Here is a 23,530-nt window from a genome sequence, read left to right as displayed (position 1 = left end):
GTATAGAGGAGGTATAGATATCGATGTCCATGTGAGAGCCACAGGCAGCTTGAGAAGCAAACATACTCCAGTCCAGGTGTTGAAATCTGTCCTGAAGTAAAGAGTCTGCTCCAGTTGGCCACACTTTGATGGTCCTCACTGATGGCTTCACACGGCTGACGAGGGGTGAATATTTAGGGGTTAGAAACAGAGAGAGGTGATCAGACTGTCCAAGATGGGGGAGGGGGTCGCAATGTAAGCTCCATCAATGTTTGTGTAAACATGATCCAAAGTTTTGTCTCCTCTGGTGTGGCAGGAAACAAGCTAGTGGAATTTGGGGAGCACTGTCTTTAATTTGGAGTGATTAAAATCACATGCGACAATAAAAGCAGCCTCCGGGTGAGCAGTCTGTTGTTTACTAATGGCTGCGTGAAGTTCGTTCAAAGCAAGCTTGGCATTAGCATTTGGTGGAATATAGACTGCAGTTATAATGGTGGAAGTGAATTCCCACGGCAGATAAAAAGGTCTACATTTAACCATGAGAAACTCTAGGTTAGCTGAGCAGTGTCTCCGAACAATGACAGTTTTCGTACACCAAGCTTTGTTAACATAAATGCACAATCCACCACCTCTAGTTTTGCCAGAGTCATCTGCCGTTTTATCTGCCCGGAGCGTGTAGCTACCAGCTAGCTCGATAGTATTATTGTGTACGTCGCTGTGTAATCATGTTTCTGTGAATACCATGACATTGCAATCCAAAAGTCTCTGAGAGTGGGTAATGCGAAGTCGTAATTCGTCCATTTTGTTCACCAGTGACCGCACATTAGCAAGGAAAATGCTGGGTAAAGAGAGCTGGAGCTGTGATAGCTTTAGCTTTGCTCTTAGACCTCTGTGTGTTCCCCGCCTTTGATTACGATTTCAACGCTGCCTGCGAGCACTTCCGCCCGGCCGGGTAAAGTGAGTAGTGTCGGTGTCTTGGAGATCTCAGGGATGAGTTGAAGATTGGTGATAAAACAGTTGGAAAAGTCCTCACCAATATCCAAAAGCTCAGATGCAAAACATGCTAAATGGCAACTCGTATTATACGTTCAACAAATACTTTTTTTTCAAATTTGCAATTCCGTGCTTATGCCGTTTAGATAAAAAAAATTTAGTTTTTTTTGGCAGAATCTATTAAGAGTCTGATAAAAAAGCTAATTTACAAGAAAATATGACAAATGAACTACAGGATTTTGCATCTGAGCTAATTATTTACAAACATAAAACAATTTAAAGCAACACTATGTAGTTTTTTACCTTTAAATAATGTCTCTAAAATTATTTCAGTGATAGAACAACTTTTAACTGGACAAATTGTACTGTTGCTGCAACCTGAGCAGCCTCCTAGCTGCTACAAGCACACTTTGAAAGTGGCGGTGGAGGGTAGGAAACAAAGCCCCGCCCCTCCCCCTGCCTGCAGAAGAGTGTCTGATACCAGGCACTGTTGCGCTTTTCAACCACATGGGGGAGCTGTAAGTCATTTTTACATGAAAACTACATAGTGTTGCTTTAAATGTCGTTTGAAAAACAATGTTGCATCAGAGTGGGTGGTTAATGGGTGGGTTTGTCTGATTCAGATACTGTATAAATGACAGAACAGTAAAGAGATCTGATCAAAATCTTAACAGGAGGGGACTTTACTCATGGCCTATGAGACAGAAGATCATGAGACTCAGTACTGCTTTCCTGCCATTAACTCATCATGCATCAAGACAAAACGCTCCACACATGAATACAATATCATGTATGTGTTTTTTTCATTGCTGTCAGTATGGACTGTGCTTATGAATCTGCTGGTGATCATCTCTGTCTCTCACTTCAAGAAGTTTCACACTCCAACCAACATGCTCATTCTCTCTCTGGCTGTGTCTGACCTGCTCATAGGACTTATTGTCATGCCCTTGGAGGCGATTAGGTTGATTGAAACATGTTGGTACTTTGGAGACACTATCTGTAGACTGTTTTTATTAATCATGGGATTACTCCTTATTACATCTCTGAGTAATTTAGTTTTAATAGCTGTTGACCGTTATGTGGCTGTGTGTCAACCTTTACTGTACCCACATAAAATAACAATGACAAGAACAATAATTATTATCTGTGTTTCCTGGTTCTTCTCTACAGTTTATAACATTTCAATTATTATAACTAACTCACAAAGAAAATACCCATGTTATGGAGAATGTACAATTATAATTTCTTTCGCCTGGACAATCACTGACCTATTTGTGTCTTTCCTGTTTCCTTGTACCATCATTATAACTTTATATTTGAGAATCTTCTATGTCGCATATCATCAAGTGAAAGTTATAAACTCTCTGCTGAGGAGTGGAAAACATCTAACAGAAGGTTCAGTAAAGAGGAAATCTGAGAGCAAAGCCGCTCGGATATTAGGAATCATTGTGACGGTTTATCTGTTTTGCTGGATTCCTTATTTTAGTTTATCTCTAACACCAAACACAAGAATAACTTCTGCTATAGCCTATTTTATATTATGGATGGTGTATATTAATTCAGGTCTGAATCCTCTCATGTATGCTATATTTTACCCCTGGTTTAAAACGTCAGTCAAACACATCCTAAATCTATCCAAAATATTTAAGCCAGCATAACTTTTATTGGTCTTGTTCAAAATAAAAACTTCAGTTCAGGATTTACTAGCATTGTTCAAATCAGTCAATGATGGGGCTCAACACAAGATATTACCCTTACATTTGGCAGGGTCTTAAAGAGAGGTTTGTCATATTACTAATAAGGTAGAGCATTACATTAGCTATATATAAGGTTATGGAATGGGCACTTCCATACAAATGTCAACCTTATTATGAAAAGTAAAGACTTATTGCAAAGATTTTGACCATACTGAAATCTCAGATGTCCATATATTGTGTTTTTATTACACAAGCAAAGTCTCTGTTAATGTTTTTAAAGCATTTTTCCAATTTCAGAATTGTCACATACATAACGTTGCTTCTTTGTCATTAATGCACATACAAAAAAATTTATAAACTATAAACATGAAATAAAGTTGAAATTTGAAGATCCATCCCTTCTTCATTTGCTGGGTATAATTCCATTTGGTTTGTGCCTTTTACACAAAATTACACAGAATTATGTTTTATAAATTATGTCTCAGAAAAACTATACTTTAGATAGACTGATATTTTTCTGATGTCTGGCCTCTATCATCAGGGGTTTCAGGAAAAATAACGTTTAAATTGGTAAATATTTAATATATTGGTAATAAATGCATTCTCTGTGAATTATTATTTCAAGTTTTGACTACAAATGGTCACATCCATAATGCTGGGATTGCTCAGTTTGAACTAAGGCAAAACACATAATGATAATAATGTATAATGTAACTTACAGTGCATTACAAGGTACTTTAGATAAAAGCGCCTGCCAACTGTGTAAATGTTTATGGAAACTGCAGGCCAGATATATAAATTGTAGGTTACTAAATGTGTAAATGTGTATACTTAAAACAACAACAACAGCATAAGTACTCCTTATGTCTTAAAACCTTTTGTCTTAAATCCATCAGAATCAGCATTACAGTTTAATGTAATTTGAGTGCAAACATGCACACTTACTTCTCGGGCACAATGGTAGCATTCTAAAAAATGCCTTATAAAAAAATTCATTGACTTAATTATAATGAGTTATTTTTATGTTCATAATTGACTGTTGGCTGAACATTTCTCACATGATTGGCAAGACATGACACTGACCTGCATGAAGAGCAACTATTGCATCAGTCTGTCAATCTACTTACATGTGAGTTTGTTTCACACTTTTAATGCTTTGGTGGATTAGATGCAGCATATAGGTGTTAACAGGACCCTCAAGACCATGCAGACATTTTGAATAGCAAAGCATAACAAATATAATTGGCCTTCAGAGTTTACTGTAATTGATTTCTCAGATGGTTAATTTCTGCCTTGATCCTGTCAGTAACCAAGAGGTCATAATGAGCAAAGATATTGTTACTGTGTCTATGATGAATAAGCCCCCTTTACCTTTCTTTCTAGGATGAATCAGCGCACGTTACCTTTAATTTTAATTTTTAAGATCAAAATCCTGCCTTACTGCACCCACAAGATTAATAAATTCATTTATATTAGATTGACATGTATAAGACAATAAGCATTAAAAATTACAATTAGAAGTAGAAAATGAGCCATTATGTTCCAGACTCAAAAAGATTTGCCAGCCTAAAGCAGATGCAGAAAAAACACACATTAAGTAAAACACATTGTAAGTCAGCAAATTGTTATCCCTGGCATAAAAAGATAAAAAAATATATTGTTTCTGTCTAAATGTTAAATTTAGAACGAGTTATCAACCTTTGTGTGAACAGTTATGACACCTGCATCCAAGTGCAGAAAATACACTGAACCTGTATTTGCATCAGCCTAAAGTAAATAAAATTCACAATACCTTTATATATCGATCAATGCTGTATAAACAAAACTGACACTTCACTGTCATAAATAATTGTCAAAATATGTAGTCCAGCTGTCACTGGGGCTGTACCCTTTCAAAAAGTACAGATTTGGACATAAAGAGTTCATATTAGTACATCAAAGATAGATACTGTATTAGTATTATTAGTATCTCGTAAATATTGGTACATACTGTAACATATCCAGTGACAACTGAGGAGCATATTTTGACCTTAATAGTGTACAACTGTACATGCATGGTAATTTCTATTATTTGCTCTTTTACAGCACCTTGCCCCTCTAAAAAACATGAAAGACATAAAAAATAGGCAGAGCTTCAGCATAAAATTAATCACATATGAAATAAAATACACGTCATTATGTATCAGAAGAGTGGGTGGTAGTGTGGGCTGGGAAGCCTGACCCTAGAAATAAAGGACTAAAACCAGAAGCAAATTCCTGAAAAAAAACCTGAAGAACTCATGGCCTATGAGACAGAAGATCATGAGACTCAATACTGCTTTCCTGCCATTAACTCATCATGCATCAAGACAAAACGCTCCACACATGAATACAATATCATGTATGTGTTTTTTTCAGTGCTGTCAGTATGGACTGTGTTTCTGAATCTGCTGGTGATCATCTCCATCTCTCACTTCAAGAAGCTTCACACTCAACCAACATGCTCATTCTCTCTCTGGCTGTGGCCGACCTGCTCATTGGACGTAAGTCCTGTGAACCTAATTCTTTTAAACAGGTCAATAGTAACTGAAAACACAAATCCATGGCAAAAACAGGGTGCGGGACCCAAAAGTGCTCAAGACATTAGACTGTCATAAGTATCACACAAATTGCTGCATTAGCATCATCTACCCCAGATATGGGTACAACTCGAGTAGCCAATATTGGTACTCTACCACGCCCTGTGCTGCTTGAAAATAGATCTGAAGCACTAATGAGTGTGGGTGAAAATTAGGGTGACAATTATCAGAAACATTGGAAGCAATGCTACCCATACATACATACTGTTTTCCTCAAGCAATGGTTTCTGATGTTAACTCTTTCCCCGCCATTGACGAGTTATCTCGTCAATTAAGAGAAAACGCTTGGCCGCCAATGACCAGTTTTTCACGGCAATCCGTGTTTTAGGTGTATTACGGTAAGGAAGGCCCTTGCGCATCTCCTGAATGAGTTACGGTACTTGCAGGTGCGTAATCAATACAACAAAGACGATTGGGGAAGTATCAGAAAAAAAATTCATGATATCATATAAAAATGAAGAGGTATACAGTTGAACAGGCACTGGAGATGTTGATGGACTCCGACTCCGATCACTCATGCTTTGACCGTTTTTAATCTAATTGGGAGCAGGAAAAAGTAAGTAAGGGGGATGCATTTCCAGACACACAAAGTTTGCCGTCTTGTGTACCTTGCGTATAAGGAGCATCGGCTCTAGATAGATTTGAGGAAATCTGCCTCAAACCACAGCATTAGATCCCAATTCCTCACGGTGTGCGGCTGTTTCTCAATCTGAAGGCTTTCAGCCTACGCAGGTCGCATATGCAGGCTGCATACGTCATCAAGCCTGGTTTATTTAAGTTAACTGAGCATTACATTCGCAAGTCATAAGCTTATTACACTCGCAATCTTTAACAGGCTTTCAAATCTGCCTCAAACCAAAGCATTAGATTGCGCATTCCTCACGGTGTGTGGCTGTTTATCAATATGAAGGCTTTCAACCTACGCAGGTCTTACTTAAGCCTGGTTTATTTAAATTAACTGAGCATTACTTTCGCAAGTCATAAGCATATTACATCAATTTAATGTTAACTAAGAATAATTGTCAGCTTTATAATTGTTATTATTCTGAAATAAGACTGTCTTGATGACGTATGCCACCTACAAATGCAACCTCAGGAGGGTTCAGATTGAGAAGCAGCCAGTGTGAGTGTAGTCTGAATGCGCGAAAGGTTGGAGCTTGAATTTCCTGGAATGTCCCTCGTCAGCGAATGTTTTTCAAAGATGTAGGCACAACATGGATTCAGCCATGCGAGCGACTCGCCCGTATGTATTCTAAATAGCAGATTCTACACTTATGAGAATACTTTGTTTAGTAGGTGGAAGTAATTACACATGAATGAGCACATATTTTTGAAAGAACAGGAAAGGGAAAGGAACGGAGACGTCACGTCGTGACCGACAAATTGGGAAGGCGCCTCGCGGGACCAATCTACTTCGAGAAATTACTAACATTCCAAGGAACTTGGCATACAGATATTTGCATCTGCCGCCCCGCCACTAGGGTATTTAACGAGAAGCAGGTGCAGAAATCAAATCAGCTATTTGCGCTGGGAAAGCTGAGCACAGTGCACGGCCTAATTCAACAATGGAACAGAAACTGTGGCAAAGTGACGTGATATCTCCGTTCCCTTCCTTCAGGGAACGAGGGTTAAATATGCAACTGAGACGTTTTCTTTCAGTCGGTCACAATAACGTCACCGCCGAATTGGAAAATCCTACCAAACTGCCACAGAAGCTGAACCCTTCCAGTGCTTGCAAAAGCCCTCCGCCCTCCACATAGGGGGTGGATTCTAAGGCTTACTGCAGAAGGCCAGTCACTACTTGTTCCTTAACCCACAACAGTGAACTAGGCGAACTGGGAAGCAAACTTGTCAGGCGGAACTAAGATCGCTGCGGAAAGTTCCCTCTAAGGGGGTTTACCACTTGGGTGACATCTTGAGGACTCAAGGTCATAACGTGAAACCCTCTTAGTAATATCTCATACTAGGGGGAACGCAGAGCGGGCAATTTTGAGACGTTTTTTTGCTATAATGTCCTTCCATAGTGATGCGGTCGTGCGGCACCAAAACGGAGGCTGCAAGCCGACACACAAGCTGTTCCTGTGTGTTCTCACCAATTTCGTGCACTTCTTAAAAACCTAATTCAAGCGACCACACATGGAGGTTCCACAGATCGGGGCGCGGGTGCCATGGTGTGCCCCCTCCTTGAAAAAGAAGGTCCTTCCTCAGGGGAATCCGCCAACATGATGAGCTGGGAAGCCCTTCCGAGACCCCCAGAAACCAAGCGAGAGTAACTAAAGGCACGATCAGCGTACCCGCGGCGAGCGGAGACGGGGAGCTCGACGACATGTGCTCTTCGGCCGCACTGTGAGACGTTTTATGTAATTCAACACTCACCCGACCCCGCTAATGGATGGCTGAGCAGAGGGGGCTCTTTTGTAGATGTCCCTGGCTGCTCGATGCATCCGTTGGCGAAAGAAGGAAGAAGAGGTCGTAGGGTTATGAGCCCATCTGACACTCCTACATGCCTCTGGAGACCTGGAGAAAGAAGAGGAATTCGCTCTTTTGTGGTTTTGTGGGTGCCGACTGAAAGGTCGGCGGAACGGAAATAAAAGGAAACCAAAGATTCCCCACCCGGGGGTGGAGTGGAGCTTTCACAATCTCCCGAAGAGCGATACTCTCCACCTCCAGGTTGCCTGTCTCAGGGCTGCTTGAACTTCTTCTTTTTACCAGGCTTAGCGGGGTGGCCTGCTGGCAACCGGTTCCTCGCTTCCTAGAAGGGCCCTGGGAAGGAACGGAGGCGGCCACTGCTGCAGGACACCCTCGCCGAGGAGCAGGCTAGGGTGCCGACGTAGACACGGCATGATCTTAGCAAGTGCCTCTGTCTGCTCTTGGGTGGCTGAGAACTGCTGTGCAAAGTTCTCGATGGCCTCGCCGAACAGGCCAACCTGGAAAACTGGAGCACTCAGGAGCCGGGTTTTATCAGCATCCCGCATGTCCCGAGGTGGCGCTCCTGGACCACCAAGGACCTGTGCGGTGGTCGTGGTCACACGAAACGCCAGATCGGGAGCTCTTCAAAGACTTCTGGGTTGTGACCTCCCTCGTGCAGGTCCCTCAGTGCCTTAGCCTGATGAACCTGCAGCAAAGCCATGGCATGCATGGCAGAGGCCGCCTCCCCACAGGCCTGGTACGCAGACCCCGTCAAGGATTACGAATGCCTGCAAGCCTGTGAGGGAAGAGTCAGCCGGTCCTTCCAGTAGGGCGCACCAGTGGGACAAAGTTGCATAGCCATGGAACGCTCCACTGTCGGGATGCCGACGTACCTTTTAGCGGCCCTGCCATCAAGGGAGGTGAGGGGTGAGGGCTGAAACAACCTGTTCCAGGAGGAGAACGGGGTTCCCCACGACCGAGTCAGCTCCTCATGCACCTAGGGGAAGAAAGGTACAGGTAGAGGCGCGAAAATCCGCCAAAGTTAACATTTTTCAACTCGGGCATCAGCTGCAAATTCGCGTCAAACGCAAAATAAATTTATTATTATTTATTAAATTTACATCTAAAGAGGAAAATGTAAGACAAAAAAAAGAGCAAAAATAATAATCCACAATGTTGCATCAGAGTGGGTGGTGAATGGGTTGGTGAGTCTGATCTTGACAATGTATAAATGAAAGAACAGTAAGGAGATCAAACTCCTAACAAGATGAGACTTTACTCATGGCCTATGAGACAGAAGATCATGAGACTCAATACTGCTTTCCAGCCATAAACTCATCGTGCATCAAGACAAGACGCTCTACACATGAATACAATATCATGTATGTGTTTTTTTCATTGATGTCATTATGGACTGTGTTTCTGAATCTGCTGGTGATCATCTCCATCTCTCACTTCAAGAAGCTTCACACTCCAACCAACATGCTCATTCTCTCTCTGGCTGTGACCGACCTGTTCGTAGGACTTATTGTCATACCCTTGGAGGCAATTATGTTTATTGAAACATGTTGGTACTTTGGAGACACTTTCTGTAAACTGTTTTCAATAATCACGGGATTGCTTCTCAATACATCTCTGAGTAATTTAGTTTTAATAGCTGTTGACCGTTATGTGGCTGTGTGTCACCCTCTGCTGTACCCACAGAAAATAACAACGACTAGAACAATATTTACTATATGTGTTTTCTGGTTCTGCTTTTCAGCTTATAACATTTCAATGGTTGTAACTACCTCACAAACAACATACAGATGTTACGGAGAATGTACATTTATCATTACTTTTGCCTGGACAGTCATTGACGTGTTCCTGTCTTTCCTGTTTCCTTGTACCATCATTATAACTTTATATTTGAGAATCTTCTATGTCGCACATCAGCAAGTGAAAGTTATAAACTCTCTGATGAGGAGTGGAAAACATCTAACAGAAGGTTCAGTGAGGAGGAAATCTGAGAGCAAAGCCGCTCTTACATTAGGAATCATTATGACGGTTTATCTGTTTTGCTGGATTCCCTATTTTATTTTATCTCTAATACCAATCACAGGAATAGCTTCTATAGCCTATTTAATATATTGGATGGTGTATATTAATTCAGGTCTGAATCCTCTCATCTACGCTATATTTTACCCCTGGTTTAGAACGTCAGTTAAACACATACTAAATCTATCCAAAATATTTAAGCCAGCATAACTTCTTTTTGTCTTGTTCATTATAATAATAATAATGAAGCTTCTGGATTTACTAGCATTGTTCAAATCGGTCAAATCGGTTTAACAAAAAATATTACGCTTACATTTGGCATGGCTTAAAAGAGTGGTTTGCAATATTATTATTAAATGTATAGTTCAGTAGTAGAGCATTGCATTAATGTATAAGGTCATGTTTGGGCACTTCCATGCCAATGTCAACCTTATTATGAAAAGTAAAGTTTTTAACTCAAATCTCAGAATTTTTTGTTGGTTTAATTACCCATGCAAAGTTCTGCTACAGTTTTTTAAAGCATTTTTTTATATTTTCTAGTTAATTAAGTGTAAATTTCAGAATTGTCACATCCATAATGTTGCTTCTTGCTCATTAATGCACATACAAAAATTTTAATAAAATAAACATGAAATGTTCTTTGAAGATCCATCCTTTCTTCATTTGCTGGGTATAACTGCATCTGGTTTGTTCATTTTACACAGAATTTCACAGAATTATGAATTATGTCTCCCAAAAGCTTGTGTCTGTTTTTTTGTCACATTCAGAATGCATGCATGTTTGCCTCATCTAAAAAAGAAAAATAGGCTGATATTTTTCTCCTGACTGGACTCTCATCAGGGGTTTAAGAAAACATAAAGTTGGTTCAATATATTGGTAATAAAGGCATTCAAGTTTTGACTACAAATGTCACATCCATAATGCTGGGATTGCTCGTTTCGAACTGTGGGAACACGCATGCTGATAACAATGTATAATATACCTTGTACTGCACTGTAAGTCGCTTTGGGATAAAAGCGTCTGCTAACTGTGTACATGTTTATGGAAACTGCAGGCCAAATATATTATAGGTTTAATCAGTAAATGTGTATACTAATAAAAACAACATAAGTAGTCAGATTTTTTGTCTTAAATCCATCAGAATCAACATTGCAGTTGAATGTATAAATGAAACAAGCAAACATGCACACTCACTACTCAGGCACAATGATACCATTCTATAAAATGTCTCATTAAGCTTGATAGTAGTACGAAGCGGATTCACTATTTTTAAAGAATTATTTTTATGTGCATAAATGACTATTGGCTAAATGAACATTTCTCACATGATTGGCAAGACATGACACTGACCTGCAAGAAGAGCAACTATTGCATCAGTCTGTCAATCTACTTACATGTGAGTTTGTTTCACACTTTTAATGATGCTTTGGTGGATTAGATGCAGCATAAAGGTGTTAACAGGACCCTCAAGACCCTGCAAACATTTTGAATAGCAAACCATAACAAATATAATTGGCCTTCAGAGTTTACTGTAATTGATTTCTCAGATGGTTATTTTCTGTATAGGAGTAAATAACCAAGAGGTCAAATGAGTAAAGATATTGTTACCGCATGTAGGACGAATCAGCCCATGTTACCTTTCTTTCTAGGAGGCCCATTTTAATTTTAAAGATCAATTCTCATTGCTCTCACGAAATTAATAAATTAATTTATATTAGATTGACATGTATAAGACAATAAGCATTAAAGATTACGATTAGAAGTAGAAAATGAGCCATTATGTTCCAGACTCAGAAAGGTTTGCCAGCCTGAAGCAGATGCAGAAAAAAACACATACAGTAAAACACATTGTCTGCAAGTCCGCAAATATTTATCCCTGGCATAAAAAGATTACAAATATATTGTTTCTGTCTAAATGTTACATTTAGAACGAGTTATCAACCTTTGTGTGAACAGTTATGACACATGCATCCATGTGCAGAAAATACACTGTCAGAAATAATTGTCAAAATATGTAGTCCAGCTGTCACTGGGGCTGTACCCTTTCAAAAAGTACAGATTTGGACCTAAAGAGTTCATATTAGTACATCAAAGATAGATTCTGTATTAGTATCTCATAGGTACATATTGGTACATAATGTAACATATCCAGTGACAGCTGAGGTGCATATTTTGACCTTAATAGTGTGCATGCATGTTAATTTCTATTATTTGCTCTTTTACAGCACCTTGCCCCTCTAAAAAACATGAAAGACATAAAAAAATAGGCAGAGAATTTACAGTATTTAGAAAAAAACTTCAGCATAAAATTAATCACATATGAAATAAAATACACGTCATTATGTATCAGAAGAGTGGGTGGTCATGTGGGCTGGGAAGCCTGACCCTAGAAATAAAGGACTAAAACCAGAAGCAAATTCATGAAAAAAAACCTGAAGAACTCATGGCCTATGAGACAGAAGATCATGAGACTCAATACTGCTTTCCTGACATTAACTCATCATGCATCAAGACAAAACGCTCCACACATGAATACAATATCATGTATGTGTTTTTTTCATTACTGTCAGTATGGACTGTGTTTCTGAATCTGCTGGTGATCATCTCCATCTCTCACTTCAAGAAGCTTTACACTTCAACCAACATGCTCATTCTCTCTTTGGCTGTGGCCGACCTGCTCATTGGACGTAACTCCTGTGAACCTAATTATTTTAAACAGGTCATAGTGAGCTTGGAGAAACCTGCAGTAACTGAAAACACAAATCCATGGCAAAAACAGGGTGCGGGACCCAAAAGTGCTCAAGACATTAGACTGTCATAAGTATCACACAAATGGCTGCATTAGCATCATCTACCCCAGACCCAAGGCAGAGGAGGGACATGATCCAAGCCGAGGTCCGATACCTGGAGGAAGAAAAGCGCAGGTCTAGGGCCGTCGAGCTTGGAGCGCAAGGTGCCTGGACAAAGTGGGACCTGCCAAAGCAAAAGGTCACGTGGCCTGAGATCTGGAGACTGGAGCCCTTTCGCATTTCTTTTCTGCTCCGTTCAGTGTACGACACTCTTCCATCACCAACAAACCTCCACAGATGGGGAATGAGGGAGGACCCATTGTGTAGGTTATGCAGAGGGAGGGGAACAATGGCGCACATACTGGCAGGATGCAAGACAGCTCTTAGCCAAGGAAGATACAGGTGGCGCCATGACAAGGTTCTTAGTGCACTGGCTGAGATCTTGGAGCGGGAGAGGCAGAAAAAGCGCCAGCCCAGTACAAGGCCGGCAAGATCTATTCAGTTCATCAGGGAAGGGGAGAAACCATCAGCACCCAAGAAGACTAAAAAGAGCCTCTTGCAAGCAGCACAATCCTGGGAGATGAGGGTGGACCTGGGAAGGAGACTAGTCTTCCCCCAGGTTGTGCAAACACCGCTGAGGCCGGACATGGTCTTATGGTCTGAAGAGGCAAGGAAGTTAATTATGATTGAACTGACGGTCCCATGGGAAGACGGGTGCGACGAGGCCTATGAGCAGAAAGCCACCAAGTATCAGGACCTTGTTGAGCAGTGCAGGGCCAAAGGGTGGCAGACCTGGCTATTCCCGGTTGAGGTCGGGTGTAGGGGTTTCCCGGCACAGTCTGTGTGGAAGACGCTCACAGCTCTGGGCATAGCAGGAAGGGAGAGGAAGGCAGCTGTCCGTAGGTTGGGTGAGGCAGCAGAAAGAGCATCGTGCTGGCTCTGGAGTAGGAGGGAGGAGCTGAGCTGGGGGCCAGGAGGAGATGGGCAGTGACTGGCCACCACTGCAGACCCGCCAACTGGAGGGTGTTGTGGTTCAGGGTCGAAACACCCTGTGAAAGTTGGACTCCACCTGACGACATCTTCTCCTGGCTGAAAGCTACAGTCACTTACTACAGTCAGTGGCAGAGTTAGATCGCATCAGTATAGATGTATTCAATAATAGTGGTAAAACTCGAGTAGCCAATATTGGTACTCTACCACCCCCTGTGCTTCTTGAATATAGATCTGAAGCACTAATCAGTGTGGGTGAAAATTAGGGGGACAATTATCAGAAACATTATTACCCGTACATACTGTTTTCCTCAGGGAATAGTTTCTGATGTTAACTCTTTCCCCGCCATTGACGAGTTATCTCGTCAATTAAGAGAAAACGCTTGCCCGCAAATAACGAGTTTTTCCGGCAATCCATGTTTTAGGTGTATTATGGTAAGGAAGGCCCTTGCGCATCTCTAAAATAAGTTACGGTACTTGCAGGTGCGTAATCAAAATGACAAAGACGATTGGGGAAGTATCAGAGAAAATGTAGATCATAATATCATATAAACAGGCACTGGAGATGTTGATGGACTCGGACTCCGATCACTCATGTTTTGACTGTTTTGAATCTGATCGGGAGCAGGAAAAAGTCAGTGAGGGGGATGCATTTCCAGACACACAAAGTTTGCCGTCTGTGTCACGAAGTTCTAGTTGTGTCGCAATAACCCGTCCATCTGAACGAAGACAAAGTGCCCCAGTGTGTCTATGTTGGATACTAATAGTTCAGAGTCAGACAGCGATACTTCATGGAGAGATTCAATGCCATGGTTTCATTCTCCATATCCACTTGCCAGAGTGAATAAAGGTAAGACAAAAAAAAATAATTAAAACGTGTTTCTTTCTTGTGCGCATTTAATGTTTATAAATAAACATGTTTGTGTGCGTGTACGCTATGGCTGCACGCTAAACCGCATGCACATGTATTGTGGTAAATCGGCATCACCTGCTTTCAGATGAAGTGGCATTTACTACACAAAGCTGTAGTTCACTGACAAGCTGGGCAATTTTGCATTCATTATCAGACCTTTGATGTTTGTGTGCATTCATGCATGCGTGCGGCCGGGTAATTATCACGTTGGGGGGACCAATTGTCCCCACAAAGATAGGAATACCAGTATTTTTGTGACCTTGTGGGGACATTTTGATGTCCCCATGAGGAAACAAGCTAATAAATCAAACAGAATGATGTTTCTTGAAAATCTAAGGTATCAGACAGTTTCCTGTGATGGTTGGGGTTAGGGAATGGGGCAGGTAAGGGGAATAGAATATACAGTTTGTACAGAATAAAATGCATTACGTCTATGGAATGTCCCCAAAAAACATGGAAACCAGAACGTGCGTGTGTGTGTGTGTGTGTGTGTGTGTGTGTGTGTGTGCATGCATGTTTGTGTGTGTGTGTGTGTGTGTGTGTGTGCGTGCATGCATGTTTGTGTGTGTGTGTGTGTGTGTGTGTGTGTGTACACAGGTAGAACACAGCAACAAGATAGATGTGAAAAAAAAACTTTCCCTTCAATGATAGACCTCTCAGTGATACTGCTGCTCTTGATTCAGAAGAACCTAAAGACTTGTTAGGTGGGGTGAAAAGCGATGACCCTCTACCTGAAAACACTCTAAGAGCACCCTACAACAGTGACCCTAGAAATAATCCGTGCACTTCCAATTGCGTCCTCTACCAAAAAGCAACACCCGACGAGAATATGCAGGGTTTGTGCACGTATATTAATTTTCAATGTTTAAGACAGAAAATATTCTAAAGGCCATCAAATTTTGGTGAAATCATCATCAAAAATGCTGGCGATGGCTGGCAACTTTAAAAAAATAAAACACTGTCGGGGAAAGAGTCAACAAGAAACTTTGCAAAATTCTGATGAAACATAAGTCTATCAGTCGGATTGTCATACATGTGGGCAAAAATGATAATCTGAAAGAGCAGTCTGAACTACAGAAGAAATATTTAATGAGCTGTTTAGGTGGCTTAAAACAAATAGGTCACCCTAAAAAGAAAACTTTGTCATTGTCTCACTCATGTTGTTACAAACCTGTAGAAATGTCTTTGTTCTGATGACCACAAGGGAAGATATTTTGAGAAATGTTTGAAACTCGTTCACTTTCATAGCATTCTTTTATCCTATTATGGAAATCAATGGGGCTCATGATCTGTTTGGTTTAAAACATTCCTCAAAATATTATACACTACTGTGGCTATTAGAACAAAATAAATTCATACAGGTTTGTAACAACATGAGAGTGAGTAAATGATGCCAGAAATTTTAATCATACATCAGCACAGTGTGCAAATCCACTCCTGAATGGCACACATACACCTAGCCTAAATGACCACAGGATTACACATCCTCACCGAGATGAACAATTAGGTGTGACAAGGATAAATCTCCGCAGCCACAACAACCACCATATACAGACAGAGTTCCGTCCTAACCCCATTAGAGCTGAAATGATTAGTCGACATTGTCAACAACAAAAAATTGTTGACAAATATCTTTGTCCCTTACAAATTTGCCATAGAAGATGATAGATGAAAACACAGCGCGAATTATGGCAAACGAATCAGAACAAAAGTTTCACAAACTTCAAACCAAGAATGCTTTTGTGTGCAATACATAAAAAATAGAACTTGCCTTTCACGGGAGCACACCGTGTCTTAAAGATGAAATATCCCAGTGCAAAAGGGAGCCGGTGAGAGGTCATTTAAGTGTTCTCCCGCAGGAGGTAAGTTAATTTACTTAGAGGTAAATCTCTATTAGATAAATGATAATTCAGTACTACTAATAATAGTAATAAAATTAACAGTAAAAATATAATGGTAACACTTTTTAATAAGGGTCCATGAATCATAATGAACTTATTTTTACTTCAGCCTGAACTAATGCTGAGTTAAGGTTCTTATCATAAACTAATAAAGAGTCATCATTAAGTACAACATGACATGTTTTTAGTTGTTAGTTAATGTATTAATAAACAATGAATTAAAAACAGACTGCTTGTTATGTTTTCGAATGGCTATTGCGCCACAATGATGTCACACCCCACTCTGTCTATGCAGCGCCACATGAATTTAAGAGCAAGAAGGCTCCGTAGTGGTTCGAGGTCTGACGCAGCTTGCGTACCTTGTGTATAGTGAGCATCGGCTCTAGGTAGATTTAAAGAGCTCAGATGCAAAACCTGCTAAACCTGATTTATACCCTCTGGGGTCTTGGCTGATTTTGCATTCTTGTGCAGTTTGGACCAGCACTAACATTTGTGCTTTTTCAGTTATTATTTTCAGTCAAACATAATAATGTTTAAAAATAATAATAAAAATAATAACCTCATAACACTGTGTTCAGCACAAACTGGGCTAGAATATTATGTGAGCAACATGTATGTACATGTTTGTATTTTTTAAGCTACACTGTGTAAGATCTACTCCCATCTAGCGGTGAAATTCTATGACAACCAACTAAATATTACTTTCTAGCCCCCCATTTGGAGCGTGTTTTAACTCCTACGGTGGCTGTTTCGTGACAAGGTCAACATGGCTTCCAGTACAAAGCAAAAGCAATGAAAAATACCTACAATTTACAGTGTCCTGTGTCTGTGATCCGTCATAGCACACACATTTATGTTAAACATTGAAAAAGTCCGATTTTCAGTTCATATGTCCGCTTTAAATCACATACAAAAAGCAACCATAAACGTAGCTTACGTAGCTCCTTGTTAATCGACGGGAGGAAAAGTATCCAGTAGTGCTATGCACAACCATGCTATAGTTAGCCACAATATAGGTAAGCAACTATAAAACTTTGAGTTTACACCATAGCAGGTCGCATATGCAGGCTGCATGCGTCATCAAGCGTGGTTTATTTAAATTAACTGAGCATTACTTTCACAAGTCATAACATCAATTTACGGTAAACTAAGAATAATTGTCAGCTTTATAATTGTTAATACTCTTGATGACATATGCCGCCTACAAATGCAACCTCGGGAGGGTTCAGATTGAGAAGTGGCCAGTGTGAGTGTAGTCTGAAAGCACGAAAGGTCGGAGCTTGAATTTCCTGGAATGTCCCTTGTCGCCCGTATGTATTCTAAATAGCAGATTCTACACTTACGAGAATACTTTGATTAGTAGGTGGAAGTAATTACACATGAATGAGCACATATTTTTGAAAGAACACATGGGTTTTAGCTAAGAATTAACTCAAAAAAATACACAGCGTAGCTTTAAGAGAAAAATTATTATGAGTGGTTTTTGAAAAAGTAAAATTTTTAGATCACTGATATAAGTCCACAAAACCCATATTAAACATGTTTTCCCAGACGTTTCCTTTCAGTCGGTCACTACAATGTCACAGACAAAATCCTACCAAAGTGCCACAGAAGCTGAACCCTTCCAATGCCTGCAAAAGCCTTCCGCCCTCCACGTAGGGGTGGATTCTGAGGCTTACTACAGAAGGCCAGTCACTACTTGTTCCTTAACCCACGATAGTGAACTAGGCGAACTGGGAAGCAAACTCGTCAGGCGGAACTAAGATTGCTGTGGAAAGTTCTCTCTAAGGGGGTTTACCACTTGGGTGACATCTTGAGGACTCAAAGTCATAACGTGAAACCCTCTTAGTAATATCTCATACTAGGGGGAACGCGGAGCAGGCAATTTTGAGACGTTTTTGCTGTAATGTCCTTCCATTGTAGTGCGGTCGTGCAGAACCAAAACGGAGGCTGCAAGCCGACACATGAGCCGTTCCTGGGTGTTCTCACCGATTTCGTGCACCTCTTAAAATCCAAATTCAAGCGACCACACATGGAGGTTCCACAGATCGGGGTGCGGGTGCCATAGTGTGCCCCCTCCTTGAAAAAGAAAGTCCTTCCCCAGGGGATTCCACCAGGAAGGGGCTGTTGCAAAGAGAGTGAGCTCTGGAAACCAATTCCTGGTTGTCCAGTACGGCACAACTTATAGAATGCGCTCCTCATCCTCCCTGACTTTGCGAGGCAGTTTATGTGCCAGTGTCGCTGGGATGTCGACCAAACCCCGAAGCGACGAGCCCGCCGTACGTGGCTCCCCACCCTGTGGTGGAGGCATCTGTGCATACAATGGCATGCCTGGAGACCTGTCTCAGTGGTATACCTGCCGTGAGAAACGCTGGGTCTGACCACGGGGTAAAAGTGAGACAGCATCTCTGTGTAATTATAATACGTAGAAAGCCACTGAGCCACGCTCTACTCGGGACTCGGAAGCCAATGCTGAAGCTGTCTCATATGGAGCAGCCCGAGCGGTGTCACAGCTGCTGCCATATGCCCCAGAAGTCTCTGAAACTGTTTCAGCGGGGCCGCAACCCTGCCTTTGAAAGTGTTGAGGCAAGCCAAAACTGACTAAACACGCGCTTCTGTGAGACACACTGTTAAATCGACCGAATCCAGTTCCACACCGAGAAAAGAGATCCTCTGCAAAGTTTGCTCTTTTCCCAGTTGATCTGAAGACTGAGAGGGGCAAGGTGTTTGAGTACACGATCTATGTTTGTGCATAGCATCTGTCGGGACTGAGCTATTATGAGCCAATCATCGAGATACGCTAGAATGCGAACACCGCTCTCTCACAGGGGCTTCAGTGCGCCCTCCGCAACTTTCCTGAAGACATGGGGAGAGAGACAGCAAGCCCGAACTGTAAGACTTTGTACTGATATGCCCTGCCCTCGAACGCAAAGCAAAGAAACGGCATGTGTCGGAGGAGAATGGAGACATGAAAGTACGCGTCCTTCAGGTTGATGGCTGTGAACCAATCCTGTGGGCGAATGCATTGGACTTCTTTTCACCAGGCTATGAGGGCGGCCTGCTGGCGACCGGTTCTTCGCTTCTTAGAATGGCCCCGGCAGGAACGGAGGCGGCCACCGCCGCAGGACGCCCTCGGCGAGGAGCAGGCTGAAGTGCCGACGTTGACGCGGCATGATCTTAGCAAGTGCCTCAGTCTGCTTCTGTGTGGCTGAGAATTGCTGTGCAAAGTTCTCCATGGCCTCGCCGAACAGGCCAGCCTGGGACACTGGAGCATTCAGGACTGGGTTTTTCCAGCATCCTGCATGTCTGCCAGGCACAGCCAGAGGTGGCACTCCTGGACCACAAAGGTGGACATAGCACGCACGACAGCTCGTGCAGTGGTCGTGGTCGCATGAAGCGCCAGATCAGGAGCTCTTTAAAGACCGTCAGGTCGTGACTTCCCTCATGCAGGTCCCTCAGTGCCTTAGCCGGATGGACCTGCAGCAAAGCCATGGCAAGCACGGCAGAGGCCCCCTCCCCACAGGCCCGGTACACAGACCCCGTCAAGAATGACGAATGCCTGCAAGCCTGTGAAGGAAGAGTCGGCTGGTCCTTCCAGTAGGGCGCACCAGTGGGACACAGTTGCATTGCCATGGAACGTTCCACCGTCGAGATACCGACGTACCTTTTAGCGGCCCTGCCATCAAGGGAGGTGAGGGGTGAGGGCTGAAACCACTGGTTCCGGGAGGAGAACGGGGTTCCCCACGACCGAGTCAGCTCCTCATGCACCTCGAGGAAGAAAGGTACAGGTAGAGGCGCGAAAATACGCCAAAATTAATTTTTTTTAACCCTAATGAACTAGACACGCGAATGAGGTAGAAACGCATCTGCCGCCCCACGCTAAACGCCTCATCCGCGCCGTGGGACCTCCAGATGCGCCTCACTGCATCTTCACATTGACTTAACATTGAAATCACTCGCGCTTGCCGCCTCTACCGTGTCTGGTGTAAACGCAGCATTAGAGTTAATCAAATGTTCTCGGCATGTATTACATGTTTATCAAATACTTTTGTTTCAAATTCACTTAATCCCGGCCTCAGACCATTCAGAAATATCCATTTGTAGGATGAATCAATTAAGAGTCTAATAAAAAATGCTCATTTACAGGAAAAAACACACTTGCGTCTGAGGTCATCATTCACTAAATTTACATCTAAATAGGAAAATGTAAGAGAAAAAAAAGAGTAACAATAATAATCCACAATGTTGCATCAGAGTGGGTGGTGAATGGGTTGGTGAGTCTGATCCTGACAATGTATAAATGAAAGAACAGTAAGGAGATCAAACTCCTAACAAGATGAGACTTTAATCATGGCCTATGAGACAGAAGATCATGAGACTCAATACTGCTTTCCAGCCATAAACACATCGTGCATAAAGACAAAACACTCCACACATGAATACAATATCATGTATGTGTTTTTTTCATTGCTGTCAGTATGGACTGTGTTTCTGAATCTGCTGGTGATCATCTCCATCTCTCACTTCAAGAAGCTTCACACTCCAACCAACATGCTCATTCTCTCTCTGGCTGTGACCGACCTGCTCATAGGACTTATTGTAATGCCCTTGGAGGCAATTACGTTTATTGAAACATGTTGGTACTTTGGAGACACTATCTGTAGACTGTTTTTAATAACTATAGGATTGTTCACCTCTACATCACTGTGTAACTTAGTTTTAATAGCTGTTGACCGTTATGTGGCTGTGTGTCACCCTCTGCTGTACCCACAGAAAATAACAATGACTAGAACAATAATTATTATCTGTGTTTCCTGGTTCTGCTTTTCAGCTTATAACATTTTAGTTATTGTAACTTCCTCACAAAAAACATACAGATGCTATGGAGAATGTGGAATTATCGCTACGTTTGCCCTGACAATCACTGACGTGTTCCTGTCTTTCCTATTTCCTTGTACCATCATTATAACTTTATATTTGAGAATCTTTTATGTCGCACATCAGCAAGTGAAAGTTATAAACTCTCTGCTGAGGAGTGGAAAACATCTAACAGAAAGTTCAGTGAGGAGGAAATCTGAGAGTAAAGCCGCTCTGACATTAGGAATCATTGTGACGGTTTATCTGTTTTGCTGGATTCCCTATTTTATTTTATCTCTAATACCAATCACAGGAATGATTTCTACTATAGCCTATTTAATATATTGGATGGTGTATATTAATTCAGGTCTGAATCCTGTCATCTATGCTATATTTTACCCCTGGTTTAGAACGTCAGTTAAACACATCCTAAATCTACCCAAAATATTTAAGCCAGCATAACTTCTTTTTGTCTTGTTCATTATAATAATAATGAAGCTTCTGGATTTACTAGCATTGTTCAAATCGGTCAAGGGGGTTCAACAAAAAATATTACGCTTACATTTGGCACGGCTTAAAAGAGTGGTTTGCCATATTATTATTAAATGTATAGTTCAGTAGTAGAGCATTGCATTAATGTATAAGGTCATGTTTGGTCACTTCCATGCAAATGTCAACCTTATTATGAAAGTAAAGTTTTTAACTCACAGCTTCTATCCATATTGAAATCTCAGAATATTTGTTGGTTTAATTACCCATGCAAAGTTCCTGCTTCAGTTTTTTAAAGCACTTTTTTATATTTTCTAGTTAATTAAATGTAAATTTTAGAATTGTCACATCCATAATGTTGCGTCTTACTCATTTATGCACATACAAAAATTTAAATAAAATAAACATGAAATGTTCTTTGAAGATCCATCCTTTCTTCATTTGCTGGGTATAATTGCATCTGGTTTGTTCCTTTTACACAGAATTTCACAGAATTATGATTATGAATTATGTCTCCCAAAAGCTTGTGTCTGTTTTTTGTCACATCCAGAATGCATGCATGTTTGCCTCATCTAAAAAAGAAATGTAGACTGATATTTTTCTGCTGTCTGGTCTCTCATCAGGAGTTTAAGAAAACAAAGTTGGTTCAATATATTGGTAATAAAGGCATTCTCTGTGAATTTATATTCCAAGTTTTGACAACAAATGTCACATCCATAATGCTGGGATTCCTCGGTTCGATCTGTGGGAACACACATACTGGTAACAATAGGGCTGCACGATTAATCATATTTTTATCATGATAACGATATGCGTGCCCCACGATTAATTAATGACAATCGTCGCGATTAATGTGCAAAGACCAAGCACAAAACACACGCTCTAGAATCAAGCAAAGTGTTTGTTATGGGCGGAGTCAGAGTAAACGGAGTGTTTCTTTGCAAGTGCAGTCTGTGTTAAGGCAGAATAAATACGTTGGCATCACGAGATTTACGGCCATTCGAACATAATGGCAGAGCAACAAGAAGAAAATGCAGAAATATGTATGTTTAATTCCCAAAAAGGGTCATATAGGCCTACTCCATTGTTTGGATATTTCGGATTTGAGGAAAGTGATGTTGATCAGGTAAGTCACGAGTCTTGTGCAAACTGTGCTCCTGTTCCATCCAAACGTGAAATATCAAGAGTTTTAAAAGCTGAAGACACAAGCCGCAACCATAAAAAAATCCCCGACCATCCAGGACATAGACAACAATAACGGATCGCGTATCATGTAAGTTAGCCAAGGATATGTGTCCAATAAGCACCGTGAGCAGCAAGGGGTTAAAAAAAAAATATTGCCACATAAAAGGAATATCATAGGCATTTTTTTATTCAAAAATGTTTTGTTTTTATTTTAGTTTAATTCTAATTTGATATAAATATATATTAGAGCCCTGCATTTCAGCCTTTTTACGCCCATTGGGTCTGGTTTCGGACCAATTTTAACATCACAGTTCAAATGCGGCCAGGCCTCTGGATTTTTTAGGCTTCTCCACCTTTATATATAATAATTTAATTAAAAGAAACGTTGAGACATTGATAAATTATTAAAGAAAGACGTTTAACCTATCGCACGAGTCCACTACGCACATTTACAATGCACCTGTTGCAACGGTGTTTAGCGTCTCCGCCAGCAGCAGGACCTTCAGCGCATCGGGGAATATGGAAAACTGAATAAAAACCTTAAATACTGGGCATAATCTATAAAAGACTTCTTTCGGTAGTCATGTAAAAAATGCGGTGTAGAGCCTTGAATTTTAATTGATGCATAGCGAATGTGTAAGGTAAGGCAACCTGCATGTTTATTTCATTTCAT

General features: G+C 41.2%; 3 protein-coding genes across 3 annotated transcripts; all 3 read left to right on the top strand.

Annotated features, from left to right (window-relative positions):
• The first annotated feature begins 1,661 nt into the window (after window positions 1-1,661).
• LOC135739227 (trace amine-associated receptor 13c-like) lies at window positions 1,662-2,630 on the top strand. The gene has a single exon (XM_065257470.1). It carries the CDS (start codon window positions 1,662-1,664, stop codon window positions 2,628-2,630), a length of 969 nt encoding a protein of 322 aa, XP_065113542.1.
• A 6,347-nt stretch (window positions 2,631-8,977) lies between these two features.
• Window positions 8,978-9,943, top strand: LOC135739236 (trace amine-associated receptor 13c-like). The gene has a single exon (XM_065257481.2). It carries the CDS (start codon window positions 8,978-8,980, stop codon window positions 9,941-9,943), a length of 966 nt encoding a protein of 321 aa, XP_065113553.1.
• Window positions 9,944-20,676: 10,733 nt separating this feature from the next.
• LOC135739243 (trace amine-associated receptor 13c-like) lies at window positions 20,677-21,645 on the top strand. Its single transcript, XM_065257486.1, has one exon. It carries the CDS (start codon window positions 20,677-20,679, stop codon window positions 21,643-21,645), a length of 969 nt encoding a protein of 322 aa, XP_065113558.1.
• The last annotated feature ends 1,885 nt before the right edge of the window (window positions 21,646-23,530 follow it).

The sequence above is a fragment of the Paramisgurnus dabryanus genome, chromosome 10 (assembly GCF_030506205.2).
Source record: "Paramisgurnus dabryanus chromosome 10, PD_genome_1.1, whole genome shotgun sequence".
NCBI lineage: Eukaryota > Metazoa > Chordata > Actinopteri > Cypriniformes > Cobitidae > Paramisgurnus > Paramisgurnus dabryanus.
Note: the sequence above shows the minus strand (reverse complement) of the source record. Positions and strands in the feature narration are given on the sequence as shown.

What these genes read in the sequence shown, in the direction of transcription:
- LOC135739227 (XM_065257470.1), top strand. Translation starts at nt 1,662, where the DNA reads ATGGCCTATGAGACAGAAGATCATGAGACTCAGTACTGCTTTCCTGCC.
- LOC135739236 (XM_065257481.2), top strand. Translation starts at nt 8,978, where the DNA reads ATGGCCTATGAGACAGAAGATCATGAGACTCAATACTGCTTTCCAGCC.
- LOC135739243 (XM_065257486.1), top strand. Translation starts at nt 20,677, where the DNA reads ATGGCCTATGAGACAGAAGATCATGAGACTCAATACTGCTTTCCAGCC.